General features: G+C 44.8%; 1 protein-coding gene across 1 annotated transcript in view; it reads left to right on the forward strand.

Moving 5' to 3' along the window:
* Nucleotides 1-3,341: 3,341 nt before the first annotated feature.
* The window catches only part of obsl1a (obscurin like cytoskeletal adaptor 1a), a 29,361-nt gene continuing 15,060 nt past the window's right edge, over nucleotides 3,342-17,642 (forward strand). The window contains 12 exon segments of the mRNA XM_061890025.1: nucleotides 3,342-3,623; nucleotides 3,751-3,789; nucleotides 9,097-10,065; nucleotides 10,067-10,190; nucleotides 10,192-10,234; nucleotides 10,574-10,843; nucleotides 10,935-11,195; nucleotides 11,312-11,617; nucleotides 11,680-11,946; nucleotides 12,018-12,293; nucleotides 15,921-16,035; nucleotides 16,139-16,299. Coding sequence (XP_061746009.1) covers nucleotides 9,134-10,065; nucleotides 10,067-10,190; nucleotides 10,192-10,234; nucleotides 10,574-10,843; nucleotides 10,935-11,195; nucleotides 11,312-11,617; nucleotides 11,680-11,946; nucleotides 12,018-12,293; nucleotides 15,921-16,035; nucleotides 16,139-16,299 — 2,755 coding nt within the window. The 5' untranslated portion in view covers nucleotides 3,342-3,623; nucleotides 3,751-3,789; nucleotides 9,097-9,133.

A 17,642-nucleotide genomic window follows, 5' to 3' on the forward strand; every position in this document is an offset into this window, starting at 1 on the left:
AAAGTATTATATAAGTGGTATAATGAAGGCAACACATGACGAAAGTGTCTATATTAGCTATAGTAGCCTATTATCAAAATGACTTTACAAGTCCTGCGATGAGGTGGTGACTTGTCCAGGGTGTACGCCACCTTCTGCCCAATTGTAGCTGAGATAGGCACCAGCGCCCCCATCGACCCCAATGGGAATAAGCGGTAGGAAATGGATGGATGGATATAAGTGTTCATATGAAAGCAACACATGACGTAAGTATCTATATTAGCTATAAAAGCCTACTATCAAAATTACTATGTGTCGCAAGCTGAAGCAAATCGACAAATTTTGAAATGTAATATTTATAATGGACGTCATTGGTGTACCTGTAGCATCATTATAAGCTTCATAGCTAGTAGTGCTACTGTATTTTCCGGACTATAAAACGCATTTAAAATTATTTTTTTGCCCTCAAAACTCGACAGAGTGCCTTAGAACCCAGTGCGACTAATGTCAGAAATACGTTTGGTTGAGATCACCCAACTCAAAGCTATTTTATTTGGTACATTATGTAATGATAAGTGTGACCAGTAGATGGCAGTCAGACATAAGAGATGAGTGCTTATCGCCACTATGGTGACAATATATCTCAAGTAAACAACACCAACATTTTAAATGTTCCATTAAAAATATAGAACATAACACACAGCGCTCAAAAATCTATCAAAATGTTTTAGTACGACTTTGGCAAGCTATGAAGCTGCACCGCTTGATGTGTTTCAGTATTACTATGGTGTGTGTACAAGGTAAGACATATTATCTGGCGTTTTGTTTAGCGATATGCAAAATAAACTTTTCTTATCTTCTGGTACCTGCTGATCTGTATTTGGGATCTGCATAGGTCCTGATAAGCTTCTGCTTTTTCTCCATCTTCCTGTTATGGGATATTCATCCTCCGCTGTTGCCATTTCTAATATAAAGTAGTGTAAGGTTCTTACTTATATCTGTCAGTAAACTCGCCATGAAAGCGCTAAAACATACCGGCGTAGTGAGTTTACATTATTCACCCAAGGAACTTTAGTTAATAAGAGTTTTTCACAGGACACATTTCCGGTGTGGTTGTTTCTGGATGAGGAGATGCTGTGCCGTTATTGATTGAAGTTAAAGGGGAACATTATCAGCAGACCTATGTAAGCCTCAATATATACCTTGATGGTGCAGAAAAAAGACCATATATTTTTTTAACCGATTTCCGAACTCTGAATTTTGGCGAATTTAACGCCTTTCTGTTTATCGCGCTGGAGGCGATGACGTCAGAAGGTGACGTCGCCGAGGTAACACTGCCGCCATTTTCATTTTCAACACATTACAAACACCGGGTCTCAGCTCTGTTATTTTCCGTTTTTTTAACTATTTTTTTGGAACCTTGGAGACATCATGCCTCGACGGTGTGTTGTCGGAGGGTGTAACAACACTAACAGGGAGGGATTCAAGTTGCACCACTGGCCCGAAGATGCCAAAGTGTCTGCCGCCAGACCCCCATTGAATGTGCCAAAGTGTCTCCACATTTTACCGGCGATGCTAAAGCAGACATGGCACAGAGATGTATGGATAACCTGCAGATGCATTTGCAACGATAGTCAACGAAATCACAAAGGTGAGTTATGTTGATGTTGACTGCCAGCTAATTGATGCTAACATGCTACGCTAATCGATGCTAACATGCTATTTACCGGCGGTGCTAAAGCAGACGTGGCACAGAGATGTATGGATAACCTGCAGATGCATTTGCAACTATATTACGTTTCCTTCCACCCACATTTAATGCAAAAAAAAAAAACACTTACCAATCGACGGATTTAAGTTGCTCCAGTGTCAAAAGATGTGAAAGTCCTGATCGTTTCGTCCGCACATTTTACCGGCGATGCTAACGCAGCTATTCGGCCATGCTATGGCTTTAAATACGTCAATAGCTATTCGCTCAATAGCTTCAGTTTCTTCTTCAATACTTTCATACTCCAACCATCTGTTTCAATACATGCGTAATCTGTTGAATCGCTTAAGTCGCTGAAATCCGAGTTTGAATCCGAGCTAATGTCACTGTATCTTGCTGTGGTATTCCCATTGTTTGTTTACATTGGCAGCACTGTGTGACGTCACAGGGAAATGGCCAGTGTCTTCGCAGAGAGCCGAAAATAAGGCACTTTAAAGCTTTATTTAGGGATATTCCGAGACCGGTAAAATTAAAAAAAAAAATTCAAAAAATACAACAAGCCTTTTTATTGTTTTTAACCCTTTTGAAATTGTCATAATGTTCCCCTTTAAGTCTGAATTTCATTAAAACAGTTAGCTCCATCTTTCGACACGTCTTCCCCTCCCGTCCTTGCACGTTACACCGCTACAACAAAGATGACAAAGAGTAGACGCTGCCGAAGGTGAGCCACGTAAATAAGACCGCCTACAAAACGGCGCATTCGGAAGCGACTATCAGAAAGCGGCTGCAAGATGATCCGTAAAACATCTTCTATGCAACATTTTGACCAAAGAACTACCAATACATGTTACGTAGACCAGAAGGAAGTGTTTTCAATTTAGAAAAAAATAATCCATCCATCAATCCATTTTCTACCGCTTATTCCCTTTCGGGGTCGCGGGGGGCGCTGGCGCCTATCTTAGCTACACTCGGGCGGAAGGCACCCTGGACAAGTCGCCACCTCATCGCAGGGCCAACACAGATAGACAGACAACATTCACACTCACATTCACACACTAGGGCCAATTTAGTGTTGCCAATCAACCTATCCCCAGGTGCATGTCTTTGGAAGTGGGAGGAAGCCGGAGTACCCGGAGGGAACCCACGCATTCACGGGGAGAACATGCAAACTCCACACAGAAAGATCCCGAGCCTGGATTTGAACCCAGGACTGCAGGAACGTCGTATTGTGAGGCAGACGCACTAACCCCACTGCCACCGTGAAGCCCGAAAAAAATAATAATATGATTTTTTTAATGCGCCCTATAATCCGGTGCGCCAAATATATGAAAAAAGATCAAAATAAGACCAAAACATTTTTAAGACAGAACTACATTTTCTATTGTAATTGCCCTTTGATTCATCAATTAAATACGAGTGCCTCGTAATTATTTGGGTCACCCCACTAGATATTACTCTAATTAGATTGTGTTCATGCAGAAACATGATCCTAAGAGCTCCCAACAACTGTGTTGTCCTTCCTCCCTCCCATGTGGGTGAAGTCAGGGTATGTCTCGCTATCTCACCCTCCTCTCTATCTTTAGTGGTAGTGGAAGGCCTGACTTATCTGTCATGGAAGAGGATGGTATTTTTAGGTTTGAGGGGGGGGGTGTCGGGGCAGCTGCAAAAGCCCTAACACCATCAGCGCCCTTCCTCCGTAATTCACCTCTCTCTCACTCCCGGGATGCCGGACAATGCCGGCGTATGACGCACAGACCGTGGTTCCTTGTACTCGCCAAACCGCGGACATAGTGGCTGACTATTGAATAACATCACCGTTCAAAAGCAGCAGAGAAGAACAAGCAAGCAAAAGAGACGTGATCCCGGTGGGCAGATACAGTATGCTGCCAGGCTGAGAAGGCAGAGCAGGTGTGCTTTCAAGGCAACATCAAAAAAGGTAAGTTAACTCATAGAATCCTAATTGTTGATGTTGTGTATCTAATTTATTGTGGTTGAAGGTATTCAAAAAGAGTTTGGTCTTAGCCTGGCTGACACATGACCTGTTTGCCCATGCCTTTTTTTAGATATACCGTAGGCCAGGGGCGCTCACACTTTTTCTGCAGGTGAGCTACTTTTCAGTTGACCAAGTCGAGGAGATCTACCTCATTCCTATTTCTAATTTATATTTATTTATTTATGAAAGAGACATTTTTGTTAACAAGTGAATGGTGTTTAATGATAATACAAGCATGTTTAACACACATAGTGTGTGAATGTGAGTGTGAATGTTGTCTGTCTATCTGTGTTGGCCCTGCAACTTGTCCAGGGTGTACCCCGCCTTCCGCCCGATTGTAGCTGAGATAGGCGCCAGCCCCCCCCGCGACCCCGAAAGGGAATAAGCGGTAGAAAATGGATGGATGGTTAACACACATAGATTCCTTTCTTTCATGAAGACAAGAATATAAGTTGGTGTATTACCTGATTCTGATGACTTGCATTGATTGGAATTAGACAGTGGTGCTGATAACGTCCGCATTTTCAAATGGAAGGAAAAAAAAAGTCCTCATTTCTGTCCAATACCACATGAAAGTGGTTGGATTTGGCATCTCATTTGTCCAACTTGCATACTCGTTTTTAAACACTTTAGATTAGATTAGAATAGATAGTACTTTATTATTCCGTCAGCAGAGTTCCTTCAGGAAAATTAAAATTTTTCAGCACAATCCCATTCAAGTTTAGACAAACATTACAGGGAGACAGAACAGGATCGCTGACGGGTCTGCCGGCTTCCAGCGCCCCATACAAAAAAAGATGAGATAAAGGTAAACAAAGGGGGGGAGGGGGGGAGAAAAAATAGAAGATTAAAATAAAATTTAAAAAATCGATCTTTGCCTGGGCCCTGGAGAGGAGGTGCAGACTGAGGCCAAGGGAAAAAAACAAATAAATAAATAAAAAAAAACAACAACTCATAACCATGGTACACATCCCTCTTACATGTGTGTAAGAGGGAAACATCAAACATCAAAGAACACAAAGGACATCAAAGACATTAAAGCAGCAGATACAACCAGACACTTCTACATACAGCTATGAATAAAAAGTAAAATAAACATATCCACTGTGGTGGCCTCTGCGGTGTTCCACGCCATCGTCTGCTGAGTAGGAGGGAGCATGGTCAGAGACAGGAGCAGACCCAACAAAGCAACCAAGACAGCCGACTCCACTCTCGGCCAGTATCCAGTATCCAGTAACTTTGTTATGAGAGTAGCATATGTGTGTGGCCCTTTAATGTCTGGCAGCAGGTGAGTGACGTCAGTGAGTGTGCGGGTGGGCAAGCAAGTGAGAAAGCGGTCGCTGAGGGCGGGGGAGAAATACATTGGCATCAAACTCCGTAGCTTGCTAGCTTGTGCACGCTAGCTTGTGCACGCTAGCTTTCTGAGACTCTTATTTTGTTAGCACAGGCAGGATGAAACAGGTCTTTTATGGTGAAGAGAGGAACTGTGCAGTCGGTCTTTAGAGTTTTGACAGTAGGTACGGAGTCTCTAGAAATAAAATGTGTTTCTCTGCATCCGCCCTGTTAGTGATTTTTTTCTTAAATATGAGCTCGCAGCAGCCAGCGTCATCTCACAAGATCCTCGGGTGCCGAGAATGTCAAACAACTGACGAAAGTGAAGTCTTGGAATGATTAATGATTGCTCATTTTTATGTCTATTTTTTAATGCCTGGCTTGAGATCGACTGACACACCCTCCGAGATCGACCAGTCGATCGCGATCGACGTAATGCCCACCCCTGCCATAGGCCTTTTTCTCCGCTTTGATTGATTGATTGATACTTTTATTAGTAGATTGCACAGTACAGTACATATTCCGTACAATTGACCACTAAATGGTAACACCCGAATAGGTTTTTCAACTTGTTTAAGTCGGGGTCCACGTTAATCAATTCATGGTACAAATATATACTATCAGCATAATACAGTCATCACACAGGTTAATCATCATAGTATATACATTGAATTATTTACATTATTTACAATCCGGGGGGTGGGATGAGGAGCTTTGGTTGATATCAGAACTTCAGTCATCAACAATTGCATCAACAGAGAAATGTGGACATTGAAACAGTGTAGGTCTTACTTAGTAGGAGGATATGTACAGCCAGCAGAGAACATAGTGAGTTCAGATAGCATAAGAACAAGTATATACATTAGAAGTACATTTGAGTTGTTTATAATCCGGGGAGATGGGATGTGAATGGAGGAGGGTATTAGTAAAGTGTTGAAGTTGCCTGGAGGTGTTGTTTTAGAGCGGTTTTGAAGGGAACATAGAGATGCACTTACTTTTATACCTGTTGGGAGTGCATTCCACATTGATGTGGCATAAAAAGAGAATGAGTTAAGACCTTTGTTAGATTGAAATCTGGGTTTAACGTGGTTTGTGGAGCTCCCCCTGGTGTTGTGGTTATGGCGGTCATTTACGTTAAGGAAGTAGTTTGACATGTACTTCGGTATCAAGGAGGTGTAGCGGATTTTATAGACCAGGCTCAGTGCAAGTTGTTTTACTCTGTCCTCCACCCTGAGCCAGCCCACTTTGGAGAAGTGGGTTGGATTGAGGTGTGATCTGGGGTGGAGGTCTAAAAGTAACCGGACTAGCTTATTCTGGGATGTTTGGAGTCTAGATTTGAGGGTTTTGGAGGTGCTGGGGTACCAGGAGGTGCAAGCGTAATCGAAGAAGGGTTGAATGAGAGTTCCCGCTAGAATCCTCAAGGTGCTTTTGTTGACCAGAGAGGAGATTCTGTAGAGGAATCTCGTTCTTTGGTTGACCTTTTTGATCACCTTGGTTGCCATTTTATCACAGAAAAGATTAGCCTCTAGAATGGAACCTAGGTAGGTGATCTCATCCTTCCTGGTGATAACAATGTCACCCAGTTTTATAGTGAAGTCACTGACTTTCTTAAGGTGGATGTGGGACCCAAATAGGATGGATTCCGTTTTACCTAAGTGTATGGATAGCTTGTTGTCAGCGAGCCAGGTGCAAATATTGAGGAGTTCAGCACTGAGGATTTGTTCCACCTGTGACTTGTCCTTGCCGGATACCAGCAGGGCCGAGTCATCCGCATACTGCTAAGTTGTAGCGCCCATTTGGTATTGGAAGACAGGTGTCAAAGTAAAGTTAAAACCAACATTTAAAGGCCCACTGCAGGGGTCGGGAACCTTTTTGGCTTAGAGAGCCATGAAAGCCAAATATTTCAAAATGTATTTCCGTGAGAGCCATATCATATTATTTAACACTGAATACAACTAAATGTGTGCATTTTTAAGTAAGACTAACATTTTTAGAGCATAATAAGTCTCTTATTCTTTTTAATAACATTGTTATTCTGAAGCTAACCAATAATGAATCAAATGTCATGTCTGTTGATCATGTTTTTGTTTGGCCATGTGCTGTTTGTCCTTTGGACTCTTTAAGTTCCTGTTTTTTTTCCACTCCCTTGTCTTGTTTTCTTGGTTACTCATTTTGTCCACCTGTCTCTGGTGGAAAAAATGCCCGCTCACCTGCTTCCTGAGCACTAATCCGAGGCAGTATTTAAGCTCGTCTTTGCCAGTCAATGTGATCTTTTCTTGCTCTGTGCTGACTTGTTTCATGCCTTGCCATAGTTTCGTGCTTCATGCCATGCCAAGTAAGTTTTGTTTGATTTATGTTCATAGTCTGTTTATGCGTTAGCTTCGTTCCTTAGCCCAAGTTGTGCCTCCACTGTGAGCGATTTCTGTTTGTATCTTTTTTTTAGTTTAAATTAGGTCATGTTTTTACCTAAATGCCATGTCCCGAGTAGTCCGTCTGCCTTCCTGGGAGAACCACCCCCCCATTGTGACATAAAATACTTCTTACCATTAATGCGACTTCTTGAACAGGTGCGGTAGAAAACGGATGGATGGATTTAAATGCATGAGAATGTTTTATATTTTGCAAGTTATTTTTAGCACCGTGATTACCAGCGAAATTATTCATAACTATCGCGTTAAGCAATGTCTGCTAAGATTTTTATCTGAGAGCCAGATGCAGTCATCAAAAGAGCCACATCTGGCTCTAGAGCCATAGGTTCCCTACCCCGCTCCTACAGAAACCCACTACTACCGACCACGCAGTCTGATAGTTTATACATCAATGATGAAATATTAACATTGCAACACATGCCAATACGGCCGGTTTAGTTTACTAAATTACAATTTTTAATTTCCCGCGGAGTTTCTTGTTGACGCGTGCACGTGACGTGAGGGGACATATTAGCCCAGCACCACTTGCGGCTAAAAGTCGTCTCTTTTCATCGCATAATTACACAGTATTCTGGACATCTGTGTTGCTGAATCTTTTGCACTTTGTTTAATTAATAATGGAGAAGTCCAAGTACAAAGATGTAGGTGGGAAGTTTTAGCCTTTAGCCACACCAACACACGGTGTTTCCTTGTTTAAAATTGCCGGAGGTTAAGCTTTACTATGGATCAGAGCGGTCAAGCGAACATGGATCCCGACCGCTTGTCAACCGGCAGGTTTCGGTGAGAAAATTGTGGTAAAAAGTCGCCTCTTACCGGAGATCTGCGGAGCTTGCGCCGTCCATGCAGCTGCCGTGACTTCCCTCAGACACACCCCTCCGACTATCAGGTACTATTAAACTCACTAAAACACTAGCAACGCAATAGAAAGATAAGGGATTCCCCAGAATTATCCTAGTAAATGTGCCTAAAAACATCTGAATCGCTCCCAATGCAATCGCCTTTTTTTTTTGTTCTAGTCCTTCGCTATCAATATCCTCAGCCACAAATTTTTCATTTTCGCTCAAATTAATGGGGAAATTGTCGTTTTCTCGGTCTGAATAGCTCTTGCTGCTGGAGGCTCCCATTATAAACAATGTGAGGATGTGAGGAGCCCTCACACCAATGACGTCATCGTCTGCTACTTCCGGTAAAGGCAAGGCTTTTTTATTAGCGACCAAAAGTTGCAAACTTTATCGTCGATGTTCTCTACTACATCCTTTCAGCAAAATTATGATCAAGTATGACACACAGAATGGACCTGCTATTCCCGTTTAAATAAGAAAATCTCATTTCAGTAGGCCTTTAATTAATTAGGAAAACAGAACATATCTGAAAAGTTTGCGCCATTCCTAATTGCCGGTTCCAGTTATTGGTCCCAACTCCAAGAGACGCTAAAATGTAGTAAGTGTGTTACCCTCTCTTGTTTTGAGAATTCTCTGCATCAGTTCCGATTGCTGCACCTGTAACTGTTGAGCTTTAGCCACTATCAACCTATTCTCAACGTATTGTGTGACATCCATTTGTCTGTGGCTGCCTGTTGGCCAGACCATAACAGTAAAGGACAGTGTGATTGAGTATGAATCTCAAAACTCCTTCATGTTTGTATTTGCCATTAGGTCCAACTTCCTCATTCCACAACAAAAGAGCGACATCATGGACATTTTTGGAGGTGCCCCTCGTGTTTTGGGCTACTCGCGCCCTGTGGTGGCGCAGTGCGGAAAAGACGCCACTCTCAGGTGCCACATTGGCGGGGACCCTCGCCCCGACGTGATTTGGGAGCATAACAATGTCCAGATTGTGACCGACGGACGGTATAAGATCTCGGAGGAAGGAAAGTTCTACTTGTTGGGCATCGGCGAGGTGACTTTGGAAGATGCTGGTCAGTACATCTGCAAAGCCAGCAACAGTGTTGGGGAAACGTATGCCAAAGCTTCCCTCAAGGTGGAGGTAAATGATCAGCAAGTAGATATGAATGGTGTAGCGGAGCACATGACAGGAAATGGGCATGTAAATGGGCATAGCACAATTCAAAATGGCGACCAGAGAAATAAGAAGGGAGACCACTTGTTTGACCCGGAAGACGACTTCCCGTCTGATGACAAACCAAGGTTTCTTATCAAGCCCTTGTCATTGCGAGTGTACAGAGGAGAAGACGCGACCTTCTCTTGTAAGGTCTGGGGAAAGCCAATGCCAGAGGTGTTGTGGGAAAAAGATGGCAAGAAACTGAACGACATTTTCGAGAGCTCCCACTTCGCTGTTAGCAGTCAAGACGGCGGATGGTTCCAGCTTAAGATCAATCGAACGCGTATGCCTGACAAAGGAGTCTACACCTGCAAGGCAATCAACTGCGATGGCCGGGCCCTGGCTGGGGCAGTCCTCCTTGTTGAGCCTACGCCAGAGCGAGAGGACAGAAAATTAACCAGTCAGCCAAAAGTCAGAGGCAAGCTTAGTTTGTCGAGGCTGAAGGAAGAGCCATCAGTCAGTGCGTCTAAAGTCAAGAAGTTTGTGGTGGCAGAGGGAAAACATGCCAAGTTCCGCTGCTCTGTCACAGGAAAACCAAAGCCAGAGATAGTCTGGAAAAAAAGATGAGGTTATCCTCGAGCCCGGCAGACGTCATCTCATATTCGAGGACCGAGAAGGCTATTACACACTAAAGGTTCTGTACTGTAAAGTTCAGGACACAGGGCTGTACGTGTGTGCAGCATCCAATCGCCCTTGGAGATACTCTCAGTGCTGTTCATCTGTCTGTCAAAGGTGAGATACAACTAACAGAAGCTTGCAGTACTCCTGTCCTTTATTGAATTCTCTGATTCTCCATATTTCCATCTTCTTTATCACTTCTCCTGGCAGGAGCCTATCCCAGTTGACTTATAATAAGAGGCAGTACACCACCACAGGACTCACACATACAGCTAGACAACTAGTATATTTCACACATTATTTTGCATTTGGGCGAAAGCTCCTTTCTTTTGGTATTAGAATGATTGAACTAATAAACTGAAGATGGCCAATTGCACTTTTCCCTTGTATTCATTTTTGAAAGGTTACATTCCACACGTGACTTTTACAATTAGGATTCTTTTTTCTCTTCAGGCTCTCATGTACGATTCAGGTGTCCGTTAAAAGATGTGGAAGCAAGGGAGCGGGACGTTGCTGTACTGGAATGCGAGGTTCCCGATGAGTCTGTTCCTATCACCTGGTATCTGGAGGACCACCGGCTCATGCCTGGTAACAAATATGGAATCGAGCAGCAAGGTACCAGGCGGAAACTCACCATCCAAGATGTGGGAATGGACGATGATGGGGTTTATCTCTGCGAGATGCCAGATGGGGCTAAGAGCATAGCAGAGCTGTTGGTCAAAGGTACTATGCACTCTCAATCTAGTCATCTTTCATCTTCATTCGCATCATAAAGAGTGTTAACGAAAAGTCATTATAACTCTTCCTCCCAAAGGTAAAATAGTGCGTAAACTTCCACGAAAGGTGGAGGTGTTGGAGGGCGAGAATGCCACATTTTGTGTGGAAGTGGAGGACGATGACATGGAGGTCCACTGGTTCAAAGACGGTCAAAAAATGTATGAAACACATCAGACAATCCTCAAGTCTTTTGGAAAAACGCACATGCTGGTCTTTGTCAATGTGGCCCACCAAGACTCTGGGGTGGTGACTTTTATCACGGGGAGATCCAAGACTTCATCGCGCCTCAAAGTCAGAGGTATACTAGCATTACATATTTTCAGGTTTGGTTAAATGTTTTCAGGGTGTCAACATGCTTGTGTTTTAACCGAAAAGAACACATTTGTGTTTATATTATCTGTGCTTTTCTTGAAGCCACAAGACACTGCCCACCGATCTGTCCTGTCGGAGTCAAAATGGATGTGGATGGTCCAAACGGAGCCCTGCTCTCCTGGGTTCCTGCGCCAAACAGCCAGACGACGACTCGCTCTATTTTTGTGGTGGAGAGACAAGAAGTGGGCTCACAGGAGTGGCAGAAGTGCTTCACCTCTGGGACCGCCACCTCAACTGAGGTCTGCGGCAATGGTGTACCGCAGGAGGGAGACTACCGTTTCAGAGTCTGTTGCATCAACAAGTATGGCCGCAGTGGCCATGTGGAGTTTCCAAAAGTTGTACACCTCGGTAGGTTAAAATGCAGTCTCTGGATGGCACAAAATGACAAAGACGTTTCTTCCTTTGTTTAGTTCCAGGGCCAAAGATTTACAGTCAGCTTCAGGGCCTCGAGGTCACAGAGGGACAGGATGCTGTCTTTTCCATCGAGCTCTCAATCCCAATGGCTGGTTCGTGGTTTTTGAACAGTGCCCAGCTGCAAAACGGTGGACGGTACTCAATAAAACAGTCCAAAACACAGCATACATTAGTTATCCATGAAACCGTCTCTGCTGAGGATGAGACAGAAATCACATTCATCGCCAACGGGGTGCGAGATTCCGCCATTCTCAAAGTAAAACGTACGTTAAGAAGTCTTTTGGGATTGTCAAATTGAGTCTTTGAAGAGGTCATGATTTTGAGTCTTTTGCAGCCGCTGTGGTGAAGTTCAGCCCTCTTTCGGAATCGGACATGAGCAAGAAGGTGGAGACCGGTGACGTGATTGTGCTCTACTGCGAAGTCTCCCGTCCCTCGGCTAAAGTAAGCTGGTTTAAAGATGGAGAGGAGCTGCAGGCGAGTGACCGCCTGAGGACCCAATCTGATGGGAACATGAGGAGAATCGTGATTCAGTCAGCTGAGAAGCAGGACACTGGAGTTTACACGTGCCAGACTTCAGGCCATGTCGTTTCATTCACTGTTGAGGTTGCAGGTAATGTATCGCAACAAATACTATAGTTTCTATAGTGTATATCGAACAATATATAAGATAGTTGGAAATTAACTTACTAACATTTCAAATGTGCTTTGCATTTTTTTGCTGTCATTGTTGCATGTCGCCGTCACTACTTTTGTGATTTTTGCTCAGTTTTCGTTTTGTTTTCCCTCTTCAAGAGTATCCTCACTGTTCAGATAAGTTTTCCTTACATAAGAGAATATTTTTATTCAACTGTTGTATTGAAATTGTTTGGGGTTTTGAATATTGAATCGAATATAACACCACCACTCCTGGTCATGTTAGCCAAGCATAGCCCTGACCAACTGGAAGACAAACTGAGAAGCGCCAGAAATGAGTAATACGTACAAAAAGTACGGATATATAGGTCATGTTAAATTATAAAATGATGTAAAACTCATTGCGAACACATGCCAAAGACAGTATCCATCCATCCATCCATCGTTTTTCGCTTATCCGAGTTCAGCCCAGACTTTCCTCTCCCCAGCCACTTAAGCTCTTCCCAGGGGATCCTGTGGCGTTCCAAGGCCAGCCGGGAGACATAGTCTTCCCAACGTGTCCTGGGTCTTCCCCGTGGCCTCCTACCGGTTGGACGTGCCCGGAACACCTCCCTAGGGAGGCGTTCGGGTGGCATCCTGACCAGATCCCCGAACCACCTCACCTGGCTCCTCTCGTACTTTGAGTTCCTCTCGGATGGCAGAGCTTCTCACCGTATCTCTAAGGGAGAGCCCCGCCACACGGTGGAGGAAACTCGTTTCGGCCGCTTGTACCCGTGATCTTATCCTTTCGGTCATAAACCAAAGCTCATGATTATAGGTGAGGATGGGAACGTAGATCGACCGGTAAATTTAGAGCTTTGCCTTCCGGCTCAGCTCCTTCTTCACCAATCGATACAGCGTCCGCAATACTGAAGACGCCGCACCGATCCGCCTGTCGATCTCACAATCCACTCTTACTTCACTTGTCAACAAGACTCCTAGGTACTTAAACTCTTCCGCTTATGGCAGGGTCTCCTCCCCAACCCAGAGATGGCACTCCACCATTTTCCGGGCAAGAGTTGGGCCACAATGGCCAAAGATTTTCATCCATCCATCCATCGTCTTTCACTTTTCTGAGTTCAGCCCAGACTTTCCTCTCCCCAGCCACTTCGTCCAGCTCTTCCCGGGGGATCCCGTGGCGTTCCCAGGCCAGCCGGGAGACATAGTCTTCCCAACGTGTCCTTTAGTCTTCCCCATGGCCTCCTACTGGTTGGACGTGCCCGGAACACCTCCCTAGGGAGGCGTTCGGGATGGCATCCTGACCAGATGCCCGAACCACCTCATCTGGCTCCTCTCAATGTGGAGGAGCAGCGGCTTTACTTTGAGTTCCTCCCGGATGGCAGAGCTTCTCACCCTATCTCTAAGGGAGAGCCCCGCCACACGGTGGAGGAAACTAATTTCAGCCGCTTGTACCCCCAATCTTGTCCTTTCGGTCATGACCCAAAGCTCATGACCGTAGGTGAGGATGGGAACGTAGATCGACCGGTAAATTGAGAGCTTGGCCTTCCGGCTCAGCTCCTTCTTCACCACAACGAATCGATACAGCGTCCGCAATACTGAAGACGCCGCACCGATCCGCCTGTCGATCTCACGATCCACTCTTCCCTCACTTGTCAACAAGACTCCTAGGTACTTAAACTCTTCCGCTTGGGGCAGGGTGTCCTCCCCAACCCGGAGATGGCACTCCACCCTTTTCCGGGCGAGAGTTGGGGCACGATGGCTAAAGACAGTAATTAGGTTTCAAATCAGTTTCTTCAACACATTTTTTTTAATTATGCTCATGAAAACACTTGAATTAATCACATAAAAACGCACAGTCGAACACATTTCCAGTGAGGGTTGAACTCCGCCAAGGCTGTCCTTTGTCACCGATTCTGTTCATAACTTTTATGGACAGAATTTCTAGGCGCAGTCAAGGCGTTGAGGGGTTCCGGTTTGGTGACCGTAGGATTAGGTCTCTGCTTTTTGCAGATTATGTGGTCCTGATGGATTCATCTGACCGGGATCTCCAGCTCTCACTGGATCGGTTCGCAGCCGAGTGTGAAGCGACCGGAATGAGAATTAGCACCTCCAAGTCCGAGTCCATGGTTTTCGCCCGGAAAAGGGTGGAATGCCATCTCCGGGTTGGGGAGGAGACCCTGCCCCAAGTGGAGGAGTTCAAGTACCTAGGAGTCTTGTTCACGAGTGCGGGAAGAGTTGATCGTGAGATCGACAGGCGGATCGGTGCGGCGTCTTCAGTAATGCGGACGTTGTATCGATCCATTGTGGTGAAGAAGGAGCTGAGCCGGAAGGCAAAGCTCTCAATTTACCGGTCGATCTACGTTCCCATCCTCACCTATGGTCATGAGCTTTGGGTCATGACCGAAAGGATAAGATCCCGGGTACAAGCGGCCGAAATGAGTTCCCTCCGCCGTGTGGCGGGGCTCTCCCTTAGAGATAGGGTGAGAAGCTCTGCCATCCGGGAGGAACTCAAAGTAAAGCCGCTGCTCCTTCACATCGAGAGGAGCCAGATGAGGTGGTTCGGGCATCTGGTCAGGATGCCACCCGAACGCCTCCCTAGGGAAGTGTTTAGGGCACGTCCAACCGGTAGGAGGCCACGGGGAAGACCCGGGACACGTTGGGAAGACTATGTCTCCCGGCTGGCCTGGGAACGCCTCGGGATCCCCCGGGAAGAGCTAGACGAAGTGGCTGGGGAGAGGGAAGTCTGGGTTTCCCTGCTTAGGCTGTTGCCCCCGCGACCCGACCTCGGATAAGCGGAAGAAGATGGATGGATGGAAAAACGCACATTAATTACGTTATTTATTTTGGCGGTCCATGCCGCTCTAACTTAACCAAGGATAGTTACCTGAAAGGTAGCATGACTTGCTATACGGTCAGTGATTAATCGGTCTGGTCAATGCCAGTGCAAAGACTAGATCTCCTGGTGGCTTCAAATATATACCCCGACGGGACTTAATATAAAACTGTTCCCAAGTTGTGAGCAAATACATTATGAGATTTCAAATAAGGCATTTTTTGGGGGGTAATACAATTGCATTTGACTTTCTGAGAATATTCGATAGATAGTACTTTATTGATTCCTTCAGGAAAATTATTGCGTTCATGTCTAAAAGTCAATCTAAATTGGGAAACACATTACGGGGCGGTATAGCTCGGTTTGTAGAGTGGCCGTGCCGGCATCTTGAGGGTTCCAGGTTCGATCCCCGCTTCTGCCATCCTAGTTACTGCTGTTGTGTCCTTGGGCAAGACACTTTACCCACCTGCTCCCACTGGTTTAAATGAACCTTAGATATCGGGTTTCACAATGTAAAGTGCTTTGAGTCACTAGAGAAAAGCGCTATATAAATATAATTCACTTCACTTCATTACATTTCCTGCGATTAATCCTCATTCAAGAGTGTGATAAATCTGATTATAACGAAATAAAGTGTTTGAAAGCACTCTAAATACTACAATTATAGTATGATCATATTTTATACGCCAGACTTGTCCTATTGTTGGCTTTGTCTTCGTTTGCCTTGGAAGAAAATCTGCCCTTTCATCTAATTTCTTCTTCATTCTCCAGGTCCTACAGTGGAGTTCAGTCAAGCTCCGGAAGAGGAGCTCCTTAAGAGCAGTATGGAGCTAGACCCGGTGGTGCTCCTCTGCCACGTCTCCAGAGACGATGCTGAAGTTGTGTGGTGAGAAGCCCCATTAAAATAAGCAGGAGTAATTACTCCATCGTGCGATTTGATAAATGTTGCAACCCAAACAAGATTTTTTTGATTGATTGGGCTTGTCCAGGTTTAAGGATGGTCGTGAAGTTGAAGCCAGTGACAACATCACTCTGCAGGCAGAGGGAACCCTGAGGAGGCTGATCATCCGCTCAGCCGAAACCTCAGATGCAGGCAGCTACACCTGCCAAGCAGGAAACAACAGCATGGACTTCACCGTCGATGTTAAAGGTAGGTCGCAGGGGACAAGTATCAAAAATACAAACCCCGTTTCCGTATGAGTTGGGAATTTGTGTTAGATGTAAATATAAACGGAATACAATGATTTGCAAATCCTTTTCAACGCATATTCAGTTGAATGTACTACAAATTATAGTTAACTTAGAATGTCATGGCTGCAACACGTGCCAAAGTAGTTGGGAAAGGGCATGTTCACCACTGTGTTACATCGCCTTTTCTTTTAACACTCAATAAACGTTTGGGAACTGAGGAAATTAATTGTTGAAGCTTAGAAAGTGGAATTCTTTTCCATTCTTGTTTTATGTAGAGCTTCAGTCGTTGAACAGTCCGGGGTCTCCGCTGTCGTATTTTACGCTTCATAATGCGCCACACATTTTCGATGGGAGACAGGTCTGGACTGCAGGCGGGCCAGTCTAGTACCCGCACTCTTTTTTTACGAATCCACGCATATGTTGTTCCAAAACCGGTATGTACCTTTAAGCATTAATGGTGCCTTCACAGATGTGTAAGTTACCCATGCCTTGGGCACTAATGCACCCCCATACCATCACAGATCCACGCTTTTGAACTTTGCGTTGATAACAGTCTGAATGGTTCGCTTCCCCTTTGGTCCGGATGACAAGATGTCGAATATTTCCAAAAACAATTTGAAATGTGGACTCGTCAGACCACAGAACACTTTTCCACTTTGCATCAGTCCATCTTAGAGGATCTCGTGCCCAGAGAAGCCGGCGGCGTTTCTGGATGTTGTTGATAAATGACTTTTGCGTTGCATAGTAGACCTTTAACTTGCACTTATAGATGTAGCGACAAACTGTATTTAGTAACGGTGGTTTTCTGAAGTGTTCCTGAGCCCATGTGGTGATATCCTTTACAGATTAATGTCGGTTTTTGATACAGTGCCGTCTGAGGGATCGAATGTCACGGTCATTCAATGTTGGTTTCCAGCCATGCCGCTTACGTGGAGTGATTTCTCCAGATTCTCTGAACCTTTTGATGATATTATGGACCGTAGATGTTGAAATCCCTAAATTTCTTGCAATTGCACTTTGAGAAACGTTGTTCTTAAACTGTTTGACTATTTGCTCACGCAGTTGTGGACAAAGGGGTGTACCTCGCCCCATCCTTTCTTGTGAAAGACTGGGCATTTTTTGGGAAGCTGTTTTTATACCCAATCATGGCACCCACCTGTTCCCAACTAGCCTGCACACCTGTGGGATGTTCCTAATAAGTGTTTGATGAGCATTCCTCAACTTTATCAGTATTTATTGCCACCTTTCCCAACTTCTTTGTCACATGTTGCTGGCATCAAATTCTAAAGTTAATGATTATTT

The sequence above is a fragment of the Nerophis ophidion genome, linkage group LG27, assembly GCF_033978795.1.
Source record: "Nerophis ophidion isolate RoL-2023_Sa linkage group LG27, RoL_Noph_v1.0, whole genome shotgun sequence".
Classification (NCBI taxonomy): domain Eukaryota; kingdom Metazoa; phylum Chordata; class Actinopteri; order Syngnathiformes; family Syngnathidae; genus Nerophis; species Nerophis ophidion.